General features: G+C 40.5%; 1 protein-coding gene across 2 annotated transcripts in view; it reads right to left on the bottom strand.

Moving 5' to 3' along the window:
• Positions 1–20323, bottom strand: part of LOC122155723 (rap1 GTPase-activating protein 1-like) — a 54534-nt gene that overhangs the window by 9021 nt on the left and 25190 nt on the right. For both annotated transcript variants that reach the window (XM_042809834.1, XM_042809833.1), the window contains 11 exons: positions 20032–20217; positions 10510–10613; positions 8820–8898; positions 8462–8515; positions 8294–8377; positions 7944–8044; positions 6475–6604; positions 6076–6231; positions 1979–2050; positions 1702–1788; positions 959–1093 (listed from right to left, as the gene is read on the bottom strand). In XM_042809834.1, coding sequence (XP_042665768.1) covers positions 959–1093; positions 1702–1788; positions 1979–2050; positions 6076–6231; positions 6475–6604; positions 7944–8044; positions 8294–8377; positions 8462–8515; positions 8820–8898; positions 10510–10613; positions 20032–20217 — 1188 coding nt within the window. The remainder of the gene's footprint in view (positions 1–958; positions 1094–1701; positions 1789–1978; positions 2051–6075; positions 6232–6474; positions 6605–7943; positions 8045–8293; positions 8378–8461; positions 8516–8819; positions 8899–10509; positions 10614–20031; positions 20218–20323) is intronic.

Genomic DNA, 20323 nt, shown 5'->3' with positions numbered 1-20323 from the left:
TACTGGCAAGAGGAGGGTAGATTGACTGTACATATTAATAAAACTCAACAAACCATCCAAGATCTGACCAAAGCTACACATATACTTAGTAGTTACACGTGACTGGCTTAGTTTCACCATCCTTAATAACACCAATCAGCCCACCAGACAAAACAAGGGGAGTTCATCTAAAGAAAAGCTTTCTTAGTAAGTCTCTTGTTAAGACAAAGAAATTGGTGACACAGAAATGGGAAAGTGAGAGAAAGGAAAGTGATGCAAGATTTTTCCTATATAAGCAGCTCAAAATTAATTTCTCCTGTTTGTTCAAAAACTTTGCTTCCACTTATTGTCTTGATCCTTGCACTTTTACAAGTAAGTTGTCACCTGGTCCTGACTTTTAAAAATGAAAGAAATCTAAGCTGAACAACAAGATATTAACTCTGGATTTAGAGGGAAAGTAAAGCATCAGTATTTTTTAAACAATACATGCTAAGTTGTGTTGGAAACTCTTGCGGTGGCTCCTGCTACTCTTTCAGCCATAATGAAAATGAACTGGAAGGAGTCTACTGTGAGAAATTAAAGCTGCTTTCTACTAGTTGTTGCAGTTCCTCCTGTAAGCACCTACACCCTTTCCAACAAGTCAAGGAACGAAACCCCATCTGACACCAGACACCAGCATGACACATAAAGAAAGAGTCTGATGTCCTAGGGACAGTATAGAATTCTATCAAAGACCAAGTTTTAGCTCCACAGAAAGATGTACACGAACTGGAAAAATGTGTATTTTTGAATGATACAATAAAGCACAGTGGAAGATGCTCTAAAGAAACACTGCTACAAGAAAAATCTTCCTTTCCATTTAATCTGCTGCACAGCTTATTGCTAGGGTCAATATTCCTGATGGGACACAGTGATCCTTAAATAAAAAAGAAAAAAATGGACAACTGATAAGGAACTTCTTCAATCAACTTTGACCCACCTTGAAATTCTCAAAGAAGCCCCCACTGCCATTCTCTGTCTTGTCATCTTCTTCTATGGGCAATCCCATCATACAGCGGCTGCGAAACTGCAGCTCCTCAAAAAGACTCTCCAAGAGGGCACTTCGTGTTCTCTCCTACATCAACATTGGGAATGAAAACACAGCTATAATGGGGAGAGTGTAGAAGGGTGCTGTTACTGCTGTATCTCTTGTCCTCATTTTAAAAACAAAAAATATCATGAAAATTAATTTAAACATTAACTGATTTAAGCTATGTAAATATGGAATTTATACTTGTAGATAGCCCCTTTAAACTCCTTTAAAATCAAATCATAACAGACACTAGGTTTTACAGGTGATGAAAATGAGGCATGGGTTGAGGGCAGTTTTTTCTTAGATCACGCAAGCAGCAGATCTTGGAACAGAATTTTGGGACTTTGAACAAAACTCTTAACATGTACCCTGAAATGCAGTACTGAGTCTCAACTAATACAGAATTTCCTACAGAAGTATCTGTGCATCATATACAAACTCTTACTTGAGGATTAAACAATGACATTAGAACGTATCTGTTCATACCCTACCATGCCAGTTGTAAAATACAAAGGAAGGATTCACATGGCTAAGAATAAACATCAGAAAATTAGAAATAGAAGACAGTAAAAAATTATCTTGTATTTTCTTAATCTTGCAGCAATACAGTATTATATTTTTTAATGGAAACAAACAGGTAATCGTCCCACCTTTAATTTAGCAAATTTTTCAGCTCGATAGCAGCTGTATTCAGCATTGATGAGCTTGACCAGAAGGAATTCACGAAACTCTGTACTCTACAAAACAAGATGAAAACCCGACTGGAGATGAAGACAGCATTAGGAACATTAGGTGATAAAAGCTCTACCTTACTACTCCTTAGACTTCCAAAGCCATCTAGCCAGACTGACAATACAACAGTGACTATAAATAAAAGGATGTGTAATATTTTTCCCTGCCATCTAACACTACATCAGAGAAACAAACCTTTCTAAATATGGCTGGATTTGGTAGAGAAGGTCCAAAGAAGGGCACATCATCTCGTGCTGTGACTGAAACCTGAAACAGTACAAGGGAATGAAATCAGTATTAGAAACCATAATACAATTGAGACTATTAGAGATTTCAAACTTCTGTGTTTGCACACATGTACATCGCAATGTATACATCAGAGATACTACTGTATCCTTCCTTCTGAATCATTTACATTTTCCAAAGGTACCTGTCAATTCCTGACCTCAGTGAACGGACCATAGAATTATAGAATTACTCAAGTTGGACCCTTAAGATCATCTAGTTCCAGCCCCCCTGATATAGGCAGGGACTCCTTCCTCTAAACCAGGTTGCTCAGAGCCCCATCCAGCCTGGCCTTGTATGCCTTCAAGGAGGAGGCATTCACAACCACACTGGGCAACATGTTTCAGCATTTCACCACCCTCAGAGTAAATAATTTCTTCCTAATAGCTAGTTTAAATCTACCCTCTTCCAATTTAAAGCCATTTCCTCTCATCTTGAAGCTACCTGCCCTTATAAAAAGTCCCTCCTCAATTTTCTTTGCAAGCTCCCTTCAGGTACTGGAAGGCTGCTACTGGGTCTCCCCAAAGCCTTCCCTTTTCCAGGCTGAAAAGCCCCAACTCTCTCAGCCTGTCCTCATAGTGGAGGTGCTTCAGCTCTCCATCCCTCATCTTCATGGCCCTCCTCTGGACCCTCTCCAACAGCTCAATGTTCTTCCTGTGTTGGGGCAACAGAACTGGATGCAGTGTTCAAGGTGGGGTCTCACAGGAGCCGAGTAGAGGGAGAGAATCACCTTGCTCAGTCGGATGGTCACATTTCTCTTGATGCAGCCTAGTATATGGTTATCCATCAGGGCTGCAAGTGTACATCGCCAGCTAATGTTGAGTCTTTTATCAGCCTACTTCCCCAAATGCTTCTCCTCAGGGTTTCTCTCAAGCCATTCTCCACCCAGCCTATATATGGGCTTGGGATTGCTTTAACTCAGGTGCAGTATCTTGCATTTGGCCTTGAACTTCACAAAATTGGCATAGGCCCACCTCTGCAGCCTGTCCAGGCCCCTTTGGATAGCACCCCTTCCATCTAGTGTGTCAACTGCATCGATCAGTTTACTGTTTTCTGCACTGTGGGAACTACACTCTGTATACACTCTACATATACACTCTGTATACACTCTATATACACTCTGGAACACCACTGTCCATGTTGCCTCAAAGATGTTAAACAGCACCAGTCCCAGCATGAATTCCTGGAAAAAAAAAGGAATACTCATCACCAGTCTCCACTTAAACACCAAGCCATTAATCGCAGGTCTTTGAGTGCAACCATCCAGCCAATTCCTTATCTAGCGAGTCATCCATCTATCAAATCATTTCTTCCCAAATTTGGCAACCAGGATGTCATGTGGAACAGTGTCAAACGCTTTGCACAAGTCAGGTAGATGACATCAGTTGCTCTTCCTTTGTTTACTGATGCTGTAACTCCATTACAGAAGGCCTCCAAGTACGTCAGGCATAATTTGCCCTCGGTAAATTCATGTTGATTGCCACCAATCAATTCATCTTTATTTTCCAACTGCCTTAGTAGGGTCTTCAGGAGGATGTGCTCCATGATCCTGCCAGGTGCAGAGGTGAGAATGACTGGCTGGTAGTTCCCTGGATCTTCTTTTTTTCCCTTCTTGAAAATGGGATTTTTGTTTCTCCTTTTCCAATCAGCGGAAATTTCACCAAGACTGCCACGACCTTTAAAATACAGCTTGGCAATTTTATCTTCCAATGCTCTTTTACCTCCCAGAAAATCATAAAGCAAAAGCAAAACACCTTGCTAAACCTTACATTTTAAAGTGTTCTTAATAATAAATATATATGAACAATAACCAGTGTATTTAGAGCAGAAAAAAGATGCTTCTATTCAGCCTGCAAGATTTACCTCCACCAGACAAACCAAATGTTAATACTAACTTTTTTTTTTAACCAGACTTCTCAGTAGATATATACTGCACACTAAGGGGAATATAAGGGAGTATCCCAGTACAGTGACACTACTTCTCTTAGACACATAATAAGCACACAGAAGCAGTTTCCCAGCAAGAGATAAGTGCATCTATGATTTTTTTTTTAAAGCATGCTCCTACCTCACATCCCAATGCCAAAAAATCGTAATGCAAGTACATTTTTTCAAATACTGCCACTTTGTTCTTCATAATACTTACCATGTATATGTAGCTATCTCACCAGATACTTCAGTTACTTTTTTCTTCATGTTTGAGATGGAACAAGGAACAGTATTATTCTTTTCCATTTCATACAACAAGGAACAACAGCAGTGCATCTTTACAGCAACTGCCTCAAAATAACACCCCATTGTAAATGTCACAGAGCACCTCACAAAGTTGTGTGAATTTAATGAGACTAAGGAAAGAGGCCCTAAATTTAGCTCAGATTTCTCACACTATTGGCCAGCTGCCCTAGTTACAAGGCCTCCCTCTCCCTCCCAACAGACCAAAATCCTGCTCTGCATTCTTAATCTTCTGTTTGTAAAAACTGATTCAAATAAATATCATCAAAATTCAAATTTAAGCATTAGGCACTAGAGCCTCTCAAGGAAGAATTATTTAAAATTCCTTTGGAAAAGCCCTTACATAAAACTGCAGTGGCCCCAGAGTCATGGCTGGGGTTATTTATTTATTTTTTTTTAATGAAGTGATATAGGCAACCTTACTACTGTGCCAAAAATAATGCTGTTGCACGTAGGCAAAAACAATACTGGGAAGAGAAAGACAAATGACAAGCTTCCCCAGCTGTTTTCTTAAAAGAAAAAATGCAGTGAATTTATGTGCCCTGTAAGATGAACAGTAAGAGAATTAGAACCTCAAGCCCCTGTTCATCAGGCAGCTATTCTCTCATGACAGACTCACATGTCCCCAACATATAAAACAAAATATTGTTGTTATTCCAACACTATCACTCTTTTTGTGGAAGACGAGATGGAGATCCTGTTACAATTTTGACATTCTTGCCACTCTTGTAGACCTAAAAGGCTTAAGAACTCATTATCACCAAATCAGAATTTTTACATAAAATGAGACACAGCACATCGATTAAAATGTTTCTATAAAGGAAAATCCATCACGGGACGCAAAATAATGTGCCCTGATTTCTCATCACGATTGAAAGTTGAATTTAAAGTCATAGAGATATCCATATACAGACATGCAATAAATTGTTCTGGCAAGAGGCTGTGGGTATAGAATCTTTGTTCTAGCAGGGCTCCTGTCAAATAGAGGACCTTAAGATGTAGCACTTCACTTTCAGATGAGCATTGGCTCCAGGATCCACAAAAGTAGATGCAGCTGGTTAGAAGTCCACAGAATAGGCCAGCGAGCTCTACTTGACATACAGTTTCAGGATAAGCAAGCTCTGTGCTATGATCTATTACTAAGCATCACACAAAGTTAGGTAAATGAGCTTTTCTTGATAATGCAAGAAAACCTCTTTCTTTCATTGAAAGAAAAAGATTACCCAAAATGTGATCACTTGCTCTTTGTGCTCTCTGATATTTTATCTGAAATTTTATCTAATACAAAACTTATCTGAATTTGTCTTGCATTAAATAAATTAAAGTGCATTAAAGTGCATTAAATAATTAAAGTGCTAAGCTTTATAAATCTATCAGCTACACTGGAAAGCACACAAGTACATAGTTTTGCTTTTTTTTTACATTCTATTTGCTAGGTAGAGATAATAAGCATTCCTGGACTCTGTTCAGTAAAATATTTGCGTTCCAGAATCTTGATTATTCTCAGTCTTAGTTCTTAGTCAGACCTCTGCAAACCTACAGAATAGAGAATAGTATAGCAGGATTGAGACTCCTAGTCAGAGATCAAAGTGTAGGTAAAGGGGAAGGAGAGCTTTTCACTGAGAATGTTGTTAGCATTTACTGACAAAGCAAGCAAAGCTGTTTGGAGGACACATGGCCAATCTTGTACCTCTCCCAGAAGCCCACAAACAGGTTTTCGCTTCAAGGGTTGAAGTCAATACATCACCACAGAAGAATCTGCTGGCTCCATTTACCTTGTAGAGGGTCTCCCCACAACTGCTGTGAGTGAGCTGAACTACCACGTATGCATGTAGGAAATTAGAAGCAATCATATCAGGCACAAAAGGTGTGCTTTCATCCTGGAAGATGATGGCTACAATGTCGTTCCCAATGTGACGCTTCCGCTGAAGCTGAAGAGTAAAAAGTAAAAAAAAAACGTGGAGGTGAAAAAGAGTAGAACAGTATAATAGGGCCTAAAACACCAGTCTGTTTAGCATCTCCAGCTCATCTTCTCTAGTAAAAACCCCATCACTACTTTTACCATTTCTCCTGCCATACTTCCCAATATCATGCAGTTCTCCTTAATTAACTCCTCAATAAATACCCCTCCCCTCTTACCCACGCTTGCATTCCTTAGTTCTCCTCACAAATACCTGTTGGGAATCTCCTTCTGCGAAGGGCAGTTTTGTAGACACATGAAACATGATCTCTTTGCCCCGGAAATTCGTATAAACTGATTCAGTGCCTGTTTGACCTCTAATGACATCCAAACCTCCCCGGAACCTGAATAAATCCACACCACACAATAGGTTGGGCAGGACACAGATGAAAAAGTGGAGAGAACAAAGAAGATATTAGTAACGCTAGCTTATGCATCAATAATATCAAAGGTAACTTTAAAGAAATCAGCAGCAGTGTAGTAACTCATCTTCCAAAAACAAATGCAATAATCAAAGCTGCAAAATGTTTCTACCAATGAACAACCTTTCTTGTTAAACCGGTGAAGCTAAACCAGAGATCCTCAAACGATCTACTTGGTTTAGCATTCTTCTGAGGAAACAGAATCCATATTTTAGAACTGCAGAAACTAGCTGTGGCAGAGCCACAGAATCACAGAATGGCCCAGGTTAGAAGAGATCTCAAGAGTCACGAATTTCCAATCCCCCCTGCAGCAAGCAGGGCCACCAGCCTCCCCACTTAATACTAGACCTGGCTGCCCAGGGTCTCATCCAACCTGGCCTTGAACACCTCCAGGAACAGGGTACCCATAACCTCTCTGGGCAGCCTGTTCCAGCACCTCATAGTAAAGAACTTCCCCAACTTAAATCTTCCCTCCTTCAACTTAAAACCATTTCCCTTTGTCCTGCTGTTAGCTACCCTTTCAAAGAGTTGACCCGTGTATAATCAATGAATAGTAAGATGTTACAATTACAAAATAAACAAGAGAGTTAGGCAAAACAGATTATAATGATACAATATATTGTTTACAGGCTCCCTTGATGCACTGAAAGTCTGCAATTAGGTCACCCCGCAACCTTCATTTCTCCCTGTGACTGTTTTAATAAACAAAACAAGCTTGCATTTATACAGTCAAAATAAATATTTTCTTTAATGATCCTGGGTGACGTGTTGAAATACTCCAAGATCCCTAAATGAAAATTTTTAGCTGAGGCCTAAACTCCAGCAGATTACCAGCCAGGATGGTTGACAAAAGCCTGTTGGGCTTCTCCACCCTCCATCCCAGCACTCCATATTTAGGACTCAACCCACCACATCTCACTAATACCAAAGATAGCATTATTCCAGGAATGGACCAAAGCTCCCATTTCCTCAAACTGCATGCATTGGTATACAAGCATTTCCAATGTGCTCCTGAACCTGAGGTGCCCTTTGGAGTGGCAGATGCTGCTATCAGCCTTGTCATCCTCTGATGATGACTTACATTCCTTTAGCTTGACCCCAGTATCCCTGATGGAATCTCCCTCTCCCATCAATCCTTGTTTAAAGCCTTCAGTCTGCCCAAGTTACAGGCTGAGAGATATTTCTCCCATCAGAGATCAAATCACTGAACCTTCTGCGTTCCCTAACCCATCCTGACTTTTAAAACATGCTTGTTACACACCCACGGAAATCCTGCAGCTGAATCTTGTCACCAAGGAAATCTAAGAACTCCAGGAAACCCAGACTCTCTTCTGTGTTACTGAAGACTTCTTCTTCAGTTGTCTTCAAAAGGAAAAGAGAAAAGCAAAAACAGTACAAAGATCAGGCAAAAACACAGTTCAATCAGCTTTGAGGACCTGCACAAAGGAAATAAAGTCATTATAAGGCAAGATTGTGTCCTTTCTGTTTAAGAATTCTCTATTTTCCAGTATACCATACTTTCCACACTGCAGACCTTGTTATTACATTTAATCTAAGAAAACTGACTCTTTCTGTTTTTTCTTGAGGATGGTAGGATCTGAACTACCTTACCTGTCCAGGTTTCTGGTAGATTACCCCAAATTTGAAGTTATTGCTTATAACATGTTCATCAAATGCTACAATAAGCTGTGAAGCCTGTGAAAATGAAAATACAAATTATAAATTGCACTTAATTAGCCAGCTCTTGATGAAAAGGTACACAGAATCAGAAATTTATACCTTGGGATAGAGGACAGGAAAGAAGCGTTCAACATTCACATCTTCACACAGTAGCTGTAGAGAGACAGAGAGGGAAATAAAAGTGTGATTATCATGTGCTCTAGATTGCTGCAAGCAACCAAACGTGGACACTCATAATTATCTGACAAGACTCCTTTCAAGAGAAAAAGCTGAGTTAACATTAGAAAAGAAAGAAGAGGAGCTAAATGAAAGAGTGAAAGGAGAAGTGTATGAAAGTAGTGGTGTGAAAAAGTAGAAGAGAGAGAAGTGGCAGGACAGTAACGTGAAAGTAACTAGGATAGAATCAAAAAGAGACCGACTCATGATGTAAGAGTGAGAAGGCAAGCAAGAATCTCACCTTTGCCATCTGGACAGCATTGGGAAATTCATTCAGACAGGAAATGGGGATCAGATCATGTTTGGTACCAGATCGTGTCCTGAAATAAAAAAAAAAAACACATTAAAGTGAATGTTGAAAGAGGCAGGTGCAATACCGGCTCTTTAAGCAAACAGTAGCCATCCCTTCAGATTGTTCTTAAAACAGTTAATTCCAGAGGAATAATTTTAACCTTAATGCATAAAATCACTGAAAACAAAGGGGTACTTACTACTCATCACTTGTTCTGAGAAGCAGAGAAAGACAAAACAGGCAAGCTCAAGAAAGACATGGGCCTGTCAGAGCAAGTCCAAAGGTGTGCCATGAAAACAACCAGAAGGCGGGAGCACCTGTCCTATGAAGACAGGATGAGAGGCTTGGAGTTGTTCAGCCTGGAGAAGCAAAGGCTCCAGAAAAATCACATTGTGACCTTTCAGTACTTAAAGGGGGCACATATGAAGAATATTTAAAGACTCTTCACCAAGGCCTGTAGTGTTACAAGTAATGGCTTCAGACTGAAAGAATCAAGATTTAGATCATACATAAGGAGGAAATTCTTGTGACACTGGCATAGGCTTGCCAGAGAAATTGTGGATGCCTGATCTCTGGAAGTGTTCAAGGCCAGGTTGGATGGGGTCCTGGGCAATCTGCTCTTGTGAGAGGTGACCTTGTCAACAGCAGGGGGTTGGAATCAGATGCTCTTTAACATACAAAAGCTTCCTTTTTCCATATATATATTAAAAAAGAGGTGTCTTTCTAGGGAAGAAGTAAGATTTGGCTGTCAGAGACCTCTTCCACCAATATAAACAAGTTACTAGGCAAAGGTGCTGCATATAGTAGGATATCTTAACTGAGAAATAAATACCCTTCACCAGTCTTTTCAGTGTAGGAAGGTTTCTAGGTTCAGATAAACATTCCCTGGTTCAGCTCATTAGTATGCTCTCAATTTTTCCCCTAGAAGATTCTTGCTCTGAAGTGTTCTCCACATACAATGGTCACAGTGGCAGTCTTGTAGTTGATTCCTACCCACGTTTTCCCTTGGTACTGAATGAGAGATGACAAGCAGCAATGGTACGTCAGTTTGTTCAAGCAGCATACTGCCTACCAGAAGTGGCCTCAGTCAACAGAGTAGGAAATAGCTTTTCTGCTGCATGCTTCTCATCTACACAAGATCCATCTCTATTCTTCCTCTAGTTTATTCAGCAGCTCTATGGGCTTTGTTAAAGCCATAAAGGAGGCACACTGGCACATCAGAGGCTGTCCTGGGAAGTTAAGAGATGTCCTAGCTCACCTTCAAGTGAGATTTAGTCTCAAGTACAAAGCCCAAAGATAGGCCTGAGCTAGTCTGCTCTCAACTAGGAAAGGCACATTCCCTCCTTCAAGAGTGCTCACATCTTTAAGTAAACAGAATTAACAGAAGTTTATTTTTGAAGGCGGAACAAATAATTTTCTCAGAAGAACTGTAAGGATGTGCCCGCAAATGCTTCAGCTTTCTGAAGGAAATTACTAGAAGAAAGTCAGAGGAGGGCAAGAAATGAAGGCTCAAAGCTTTCTTTACAAGCTTCTCTAAGAGAGAGACATGAGATTCACACCCACATCTATGCAGAGAAAGTACAAGGTAAGACGAGAGACACATCACAGTAACACATACTACTACCGAAGACACTGTTACCTCAGCAACAAGCGTAGATTTTCCTGTTTCTCAGACTGTTCATACTTCACAGAAAGTATCAAGTAGCCCAAGGACACATCACTGGAATAAAAGTTCTGGTGCTCCTGAAAACAGGAATTCAAAATGCATTATTCCCAACATGCTTTCCAGAAAGTATACCAAAGTTTTTACAACCTGTAAACTCAGGACTGGCTTGTTTTTTCTTTAAGTAGCAGTGGCATGCTCGAAGATATGCTAACGCTTGCTTTGCAGCCTCCTTGGTAATCAGTGCATGAGTATAGAAGTTCATCCACTACCAGTAGAGTACTTCTGAGAAGAAGTAGAATGAGAACATCGAACAACAGGTTTTGAATGACTCCAGTTTACTGTAAACAAATTCCTATATTTGATAGATTTTTCCCTGTACCCATTTATACTCTGCATAACACTAAGCATAACTGGGTGTAGTTATGGAAATTTTCCATACAAGCAGTAATGGCAGGGTCAACACATCAGATACAACATACCCTATTGTTGTTCTCTATAAGCATGTACAGCTCAGCGAGGACGGAGCCAGAATTCCAGGAAACTACTTTGCAGGTAGAGGATGTTCTAAAACTAACTAACACTAGCATTGCTTCAACTTCAGTGGAGTGTACCTCAAACAGAATGTAATTAAACTTCATCCCTCTAGCACTGAACTGTAATGCAAACATTTTTACAGGGTCTATACAGAAGTGACTGCAGCCATATATTTCTTCCAGGTATATGGTCATAGGCCTGGTTGTATCAACAGAGGTTAAAATCTACAGACAAGTAAAATGAATGGAAATCTCTAGCACGAATAGAACTCTGTATAGGTGGAATCATCCAGAAATACTTAGATCTTTCTCACCTTCCTAGCAGAGGTTAATAACCATCTATGAATGAAAACCATTCATAGACAGTTCTGAAGTTGGCCACTACACATGGACTAGTCCCTGCCCTGATTAAGCTGTGCATGTCCCTGTTCATTGCAGAGGAGTTGGACTAGCTGGCCTTTGAAGATCCCTTCCAACAAAGGATTCTATGATTCTATGACTCTGAAAAACTCTGATCAAATAAAGAGACTGAATTAACACTTCAACAAATGGTCATAAGTTATTGTGTTTGAGGTGTAAGCAGGACAGAGAGATCAATGAGAATGTCATGCAGGAGATTCAATTACCTTTGGATTTAATCAGAACAGTATCATAATCTTTCCCTACTAGTGAGAACTTCTGTTGAAAGTGGTAGTAGTAGTACATTCCAATGTTAAGTCTCCAACCCAGAAGGATATGGTGAGATTAAAGTGGTATTTCTAGGCTAGAAGGTAAGGTGAGAGTCCTCCTCAGTAAAGCAAAGTAAGAATAAATAAAACATAATAAAACCAAATAAAGAAATCCCAAACAAAAATCATCTCAGCTACACTACAGTGGGCAGAATTATCAGTGCTTCCTTATGCCTCGTGGCCATGGAAATCATGAGAAATCTCAAATTCAAGTAAAGGAGTCACTGGCAATCCGAGAAGACAGCTAGGTATTGTGCAGTCAATAATCAGGATTGAAAGATTCAGGAATTGCATCACAGGAAGTATTGTGTAAATACAAACCTGCACACAACACAGAAATTTTACGTGCTGAGACAGTCAGTTAAGTGTCAATCGTACAGTCAGAATTTCCATGATCTGGAAGGTGTTCTATGAAAAGACTACTCTGGACACAACTAATTAATAAGAACTCCATGGGAGCAAACTGTCATTTGATCAAAATCAGTTGCTGTACAGCTGGCTAGTCTGATAGCTCCTTCTTTAGCCTTCTGCCTAGAAAATACAGAAAGTCTGTTCTGTATCTGTTGGATTGCAACCTCTCCAAATACAGCTGTGAGATCTTCTTTTGCTGTGGAAAAAATTAAAACAAATTTTATATTAGTAGTAGTACTGACTAGCTGTGAAATAAGAGATAGTGATATACTAGTTATATACTCTGACATCTACATGAATGTATGCATCTTAAAGTAAACGGGCATAAATCGGTTCCATCTTTGAAAAAGAAAGGACTAATTAAGACTACAGTTACTCCCCTGATTCTGGATGTAAAAATGAAACTATTGAACTTTTTTAAAGTATCAGAGATATCGTTGTCCTCAGTTCCTCCTTGACACACACACAAAACAAAGATTCAAGGAACAAAACAAGAGCGTGCTCAAATGACTAAGATGAAGACTAATATCAGGGAAGTCCATAAATCATAGAAGTCAGATGCTAGAGTGCATGCCCAAGACAAGCTGTTAAGGAAAAGATGGCACAATACTGACAAAAATTCAGGACCAGAAGCCATAAAAAAAAGAAAATGAACAGAAGTCTGAAGTTAGCTGCAGCCAGAAATGAGAATGAGCTGCAAAGACTAGAAAACCAAATTCTTTTTGATGAGAATTCAGGGCCAGACCTCAGCAGGCCTGACATATTAGGATCTCAGTTGCTATGGGAACCAGGCTATTAGCTATTCAGCTGACCATAACCTGACAGAGCTGCACAATGGGGTACAATCTTTTCCACAGTAACAAGCACTAGCATTAATGAAGGTCTCAAAATAATAGAATTGTTACCAAAGCCATTGTGGATTCCTACCCTGATTTTGAGTGTATGCCTAGGTCAAAAGTATGAACAAAACCTCTAACTTCCTCCTTGTGACTTTTTTTCTTCCATGATTTTCTTTCTCTGTAAAAACACCTAGGCAGCAGACGGCAGAACCAGAGTCCTTCAATCCTTCAACACACAACATTTATTTTTAGCTGTTCCAAAGTTAGAGATGAACTATCAAAATGCTTTATGGATAATACTGAAGGCTGTGACTCAATGGTGACAAAATAACCCAAAGCTGACATGACCTATGTATATTTGTATAGGTAGGTACAAATCTGAGCAGTCACTGAAGCAGTTTCTACAACATTTAAGGCAGTCTGAAAAGAAGTTTGGACTCTGCAAAAGCAATTACTGTGTTCCATAAGTCCAAGGGAAAATAGAAGACACAAAGAAAGTTGGCAGTTTGCCTGAGAAGTTACTGAGTTATTAAGACATCTGCCATGCTCTTAGCCATTTGGGATTCTTTTGGATAAAATAGAATTATTTTGTGTACTCATTAACAAGAGTTGCACGACAGGCCAACAAACAAGAGGAAAGGAAAAGAAGACTTCCCCAAGACCTGGTCTGCTTCATCAGTTCTTCTAACTGCAGGAGTATATGAATCCAGAGAACACTAAAAAACCTTTATGGGATTCAAAATGGGCCTATTAATTTTTCCCTAAGAGAAATGAGAATTTTAAAAAGCTTACTTCAAAAAACTTTGCAACTTCTGGTCATCCAGTAAAATACTGGGATGATTTCATCCCCGAAGAAGGAGGAAAAGCAGCTTTGGAGGCACAATGATAATGTGATGTGACAAAAAGACAAAAATACCTGAGCCTTCAAACATGTCAACAACAAAAGATAACAAACTTATATCACAGGGTAAACAAGATCATTATTCCTGTGAGCCCTCTTGCTGGAAGAGTGCAAGGTGTTTGCTGTTTGCCAGTCAAATGACAACAAGAACCTAGAAGATACTGCTGTTGTCAACTGCAGAACACAGAACCACTACAGCTGGACAGGTACAAAAATAATACCTTATCAGGTTGTCTCTGTTTAGGCCTTCCCTCCATCTCTACTTGGAGAAATCTGGAAAGAAAAAGATATCTATATCTTGGGCTGATGTCATCTTTTCATGTTAAGAAAACAGTAGTAGGCTGCTAAGTATATGCATTTGCACGCCAGAAGGAAAAGGTCCTGAATAGGAAAAGGCTTGCAGTCTTAGGTAGTCAGAGAACATGCTTACTAAAAAGATAGACTTGCAGTAATGAAACAAAATTACAGAAGCCTGAAATACAAAAGAGATTGTTATAGTTACACCTAGTTACAAAAATGTACTTTGACTGCTTCAATGTATCAAATAGTTTCCACATCTTTTCTCTCTGCTCAGCTAGAATTTCATGCTAACAACTTCTTTTCACTAGTAGGGAAGTTAATTTTGAGTAAGTTCCTCAACATAGTTCATAGTACAGCAGTAACAATACTTTAAATCAGTACAAAGAAAGTACAGCATAATGGAGAAATACCTGACCAGATATGAACACAAGGCAAGAATGATTTTTCACCAGTACTGCCAGTTTGTAGTGCTTGTGAAACTGCACTCTAAGATCCTGATGGGCATTTTCAACATATGCCTCTTCATTATAGTCTTTGAAAACAAGGTAGGCATTTAGTAATTCCCACAGTACTGTGCACAAGGTTTTATACCCTTTTTCCTATCTGCAAAATGAACCTTACCAAACTTCTCATCATATAAAGAGCAGACCAAGAAGCATAGAATTAGAGCTCCATAATGGCTGGACTGTCATAGCACTTTTTTGTGTGGTTGCTCCACACCATCTGTAGTATATTGGGTTTTTGTTTGTTTGTTTGTTTGTTTGTTTTTTAATTAAAAATTTAAATTAAAAAAAAAAAAAAGTCAGTTTCAGACTTAGCATATACATACCCATAATATAAATATGCATACAGATTCTTGTTTTATGTTTGTCATAGGGACTTCTCACTGAGATGCACTGAGGATCCCAACTGCTATCCAGATAATCTCTTGAGATAGCTCTGCCATCTGCTGGAGGTCCCAATGTGGGACATCAATAAGAGGCTACCAATTCTGATAAAGCCAGAATACTATGATGCAATTACAAAACTATGACCTGCCTGCTATCACGGAAACAAGATGGGGTGAATCACACAACTGGAATAGGATGATCAAAGCCTACAAGCTTTTTGGAAGAGATAGAAGGGGCAGGAGGGGTAAAGGAGTTGCCCTATATGTTAAGAAGTGGATAGACCATGAAGAGCTGTCTCTGAGAAACAGCCACATTCAGCTTGAGAGCACATAGGTTAAAATTAGGGACCAGACCAATAAAGGACATCTGGTGGTCAGGGTCTACTACATGCTGCCTGATCAAGAGGAGCCTGCTGATGGGGCTTTCTTGCACCATTTACAATGGATTTCGTGCTCATAACCTCTCAGCCTGATGGGGGATTTCAATCACCCAGCTGTCTGCTGAAAAAGCAACACAGCAGGCTGCAAACAATACAGAAGACTCCTGGAGTCTGCTGAGGATAGCTTCATAGTCTGTCCAATACCTGGACAGACCAACAAGAGGTGAAGTGTTGTTGGACCTGGTTCTCACCAATACAGAGGAGATAATTAAAGAGGTTCAGATAGGAGGCAATCTGGACTACAGCAACCACGCTGTGGTTGAGTTAGTGATCTCAAGGAACATGGGTCTGGTCAGAAGCAGGGTCAGAATCTTGAGCTTCAGAAGATAAAAATTCCGTCTGTTTAAGGAATTGTTGGATGAGATCCTCTGGAAAACTGTCCTTAGGGACATAAGAACAGATACATGGGTGGTACTTCTCAAAGGACAGCAGAAGATATGGGAAACTGACATGGCTGAGTAAGGACCTGCTTGGCAAATTAAGGGAAAAGAAGAAAATGTACAGGCAGTAGAAATGGGGATGAATGGCCTGGGAAGAATATAGGGATGCTATCCAGACATGCAGAGATGGAATCAGGAAAGCCAAGGTGCAGATCAACTGAACTTATTGAGAGATGTGAAAAATAACAGGAGATTCTACATATATATTGGTCAAAGAGAAAGGCAAAGAAGATTGTACTTCCTCTATTAAATGAGAAGGTAGAACTGCCTTCCACGGACATTGAGAAGGCTGAGGTACTCAATAAATTCTCTGCCTCAGTCTTTACTGCTAGTTTAACTTCCCATGTCTCTTGAGTTACTCGGTCTTCAGGCAGAAGGTGCAGGAGTAAAATCCCTATTGCTATAAGCATAGAGCAAGTTCAAGACCACTGTGAGACTGATTGATGTTGTACAAGTCTATAAGGCCTGACAACATGCATCCCAGGGTTGTAAAGAAACTGAATGATGTAGTTGCCAAGCCATTCTCCATCATATCTGAAAAGTCATGGCTGTTGGGAGAAGTTCCTGGTGGCAGAAGAAAGAGAAATATCACTCCCATTCTAAAGAAAGGGAGCAAGAAAGACCTGGGGAACTACAGGCCTGTCAGTCTCACATCTGTACTTGTGGAGATCATGGAATAGGTCCTCCTGGAAGCTGTGTTAAGGCATATGCATTCAGGACAGCATAAGGACATGTTATCATGCATGATCAGCCTGGTGGCCTTCTGTGATGGAGTGACAGTATTGGTGGACAAAGGAAAGGCAACTGATATAATCTACCTGGACTTCTGCCTTTGATATGGTCCTACACCACATCCTTATCTATAAATTGGAAAGAAATGAATTTGAAAGGTGGACTTTTTGATGGATAAAGAATTGGTTGGAAGGTCACAGCCAGATGGTTGTAGTCATTAAACCTATGTCCAAGTGGAGACCAGTGACAAGTTATGTCCCCCAGAGGTCCATCTAGGTACAGGTGCTCTTCAACTTCTTTATCAATGATCTGGATAGTGATATTGAGCACACTCTCAGCAAGTCTGCTTATGGCACCAAGCTGAATGGTGCAGTGGCTTCTAGAAAGGCTTGGAAAGAGGGCCCATGAGAACCTATTGAGACTGAACAGACCAAGTGTAAGGTGTAGGGTTCAACTTGGGTAAGAGCAATCTCAGATATGTGTACAGGGAGAAGAACTCACTGGGAACAGCCCTGTGGAGAAGGACTTGGATGTCCTTGTGGACAAAAAGTTGTACATGAGCCAGCAGTGTGCACTCAGAGCCCAGAAGGTCAACTGTATCCCAGCCTGCATCAAAAGAGATATGGCCAGCAGGGTGAGGAGGTGATCATCCCACTCTGCTCTACTCGACTGCATTCGGGAGTAGGTCCCCCAGCACAAGATGTGGAGTTGTTGGAGCAGGTCCAGAGGAAGGCCACAAAGATGATCCGAGGACTGCAGCACCTCTCCTATAAAGAAAGGTTGAGAAAACTTTGCTTGTTAATCCTGAGGAAAAGAAGGCCCCAGGAAGATCTCACATTCCAGTACCTGATCGGAGCTTATACACAGGCCGGAGACTGACTTTTTACATGGTCTGATAATGACAGAACAAGGGGGAATGCCTTTAAACTAAAAGAGGGGATATTTAAATGAAAGATTCAGATGAAATTTTTTACTCAGATAGTGGTGAGGTGCTGGAGCAGGTTGCTCAGAGAACTTGCGGACTCCCCGTTTCTGGAGGTGTTCAAGACCAGGTCATGTTTTCATGCATGACTTAAATAAACCCAACATGCCTATGATATGGGTGAAGTTTTCTACCCATGGATAGAGTATTCTGTGACAAGAGTCTTTTTCACCTTCTTCTCTGAGACATACTTCCTCACCAGCTTACAGGCCTAATGGGATATAGACACATACTCATGTCAATTAAATCAAAGAACAAAATCTGGGTACTTGAGAAGAATGGAGAGAGGAGTCTTTATTTAGTACTTAATCACTGATGTTTGGGCACTTTGCGAACATACGGAGTTTGACGGAAAGGGAACTCCTTCGTGTTCACTTCACAGTATAGCTGAGGTTGGCAAAGACTTCTGAGTCTACCTGGTCCAACTCCTACTCAAGCTGATTCACCCAGAGCAGGTTCTTCAGGACCATGTTCAAGTGGCTTTTGAAATTCTCCAAGGAGAAGATTCCACAACATCTCTGAACAACTTGGGTCAGTGCTCTGTCACCCAATATAAAAAGAAGTGATGTTTAGACAGAATTTCTTGTGTTGACGTTAGAGCCCACTGCCTCTTGTCCTGGCATTGGGCACCGCTGAAAAAAAAACAGGCTCAGTCCTCTTTGCACCCTCCCTTATACTCCATTATACTGTAAAAGATAAGATTGATTGTTAAGATCCCTCCACGCCTTCTCCAGGCTGAACAGTCCTAGCTTTCTGAGATTTTCCTCACAGGAGATAGGCTCCAGTTCCTTAACCATTTTTGTGGCCCTGCATAGGACTCCTTCCAGTATGTCCATTCCTCTCTTATACTGGGAGACCCAGCACTAGACACAGTACTTCATATATGGCCTCATCAGTGATGACTGGAGAGGAAGGGAAACTTCTCTTCACCTGCTGGCAATACTTTGTTTAATGTAGCCCTGGATACCATTAAACTTCTTAACAGCAAGCATTTACACTTGATGGCCACCAGGACCCACTGGTCCTTTTCTGCAGAGCTGCTTTCCATCTAGGTAACTTGTAGTATGTCCTGATGCCAGGGGTTGTACCTTTCCAGGTGCAGGACTCTGCATATCTCTTGGCCTTCATGAGATTCTTGTCAGCTCACCTCTCCAATCTGTTGAGATCCCTCTGGATGGCAACATAGCCCACTGGTGAATTCATCACTCTCTCATTTTGTGTCATCTGCATACTTGCTGAGGATACACTCTGCCCCATTCCTACTTAGAAGAAACAATGATGATACAGCACTGCTTAAACAGAGGGATGGACAAGATGACCTCCAGAGGCCCCTTTCAACCTCAGTTTTCTATGATCCTATGATATCAGGTCAGCAGTGAATTCTACAACTGTACTGAAAACCACTTCATCTTTCATTACAGCTGAAATCAGAAACCTTTAAGGAGAACCTTAAATTTATCACGACAGAAAAATAATTACAGTTGGCAAACTGAAGGATTCCAGAATGTCATGGGACATGTCCATTACAGCAGATCTGGACAGAAAGTCTTCAGAAAGAGTGCTTTACTAATAAATGATATTTACAACAGCTTCTAGTTGCATACTATACAAGATCATTCAGGCAAGTCAGACTACTGCAGAACAAGTCCCCAGCAGTGTGCAAAGCTCCTTTTCTCCATTTTAAACTTACTAAGCAGTCACACAGACAGATCACTGAATAAGATACAGTGTGAGTGTACACAGTTGGCTTTCTTATTCCCTTATAAACCGTCTCTCAGAAAAGACCATGGTTTTGTTCCCTTGTCTTGGTAGTTAAAATCATCCTGAAATCCACTCTGGGAACCAATTAGTTCCCTAAAACTGCCAATACCAATGTCTGGTCATCATCCTCATTTGCTTATCTATTCTGAGAAAAATGGACCACTTTGCTCATTGTCAATGGAATTGTGCTCTTAGCACAGAAGTCACCTCTAGAACTCATACCACATACATTTCCAATACTATTTCACATTTTTTCTCTCATCATCTCTACTTTCCATGAGCCTCAGAGGAGCTTCTTAACCAAATGTAAATATTCTTTGGTACAAATCTTTCACTTCTGTTAACACACAGGAAGATGCACAGGTCACAGGGGGCAGGATCAACTTAACACACTGCTGGCCATGCAGTTGTATGAATTTCATTTACTTAGTTCAAGGGATGTTGAGTGGCAGTTATTTCTAAATCCACCAGGGAAAGCCTGAGATACAGTTCAGTCTTATGTCTGGCAGGTCAAAGAGGGATCTGAAGACTACCCTTACCTTCCCTAGGAAATGCTTGCGGTATAGCTTGGCTGTGGGGTCACTCTCCAGTTTCACCTTAACACTCCAGGGAAAGGGTACATCAGAGAGAGTTGGACTGGAGAGGTTGTGGCTTGTCCCTTCAATCCAGTAGCCCCCAAACTGGGGTAAGATAATGAGAGGATATGGCCACCCTTTCTGTAATACCTGTTTGGAAGGACATGAGGAGAACATGAAAGCTGAAAGGTCAGTAGCCAAAAAGGCCAGTAGGCTGAAAGCTCAAGGGAAAAATCAGAGAAGAGTAGTACAGACT

This window comes from Centrocercus urophasianus, unplaced genomic scaffold, assembly GCF_019232065.1.
Source record: "Centrocercus urophasianus isolate 14NV4802_14NV808 unplaced genomic scaffold, USGS_Curo_1.0 seq_12, whole genome shotgun sequence".
NCBI lineage: Eukaryota > Metazoa > Chordata > Aves > Galliformes > Phasianidae > Centrocercus > Centrocercus urophasianus.
Note: the sequence above shows the minus strand (reverse complement) of the source record. Positions and strands in the feature narration are given on the sequence as shown.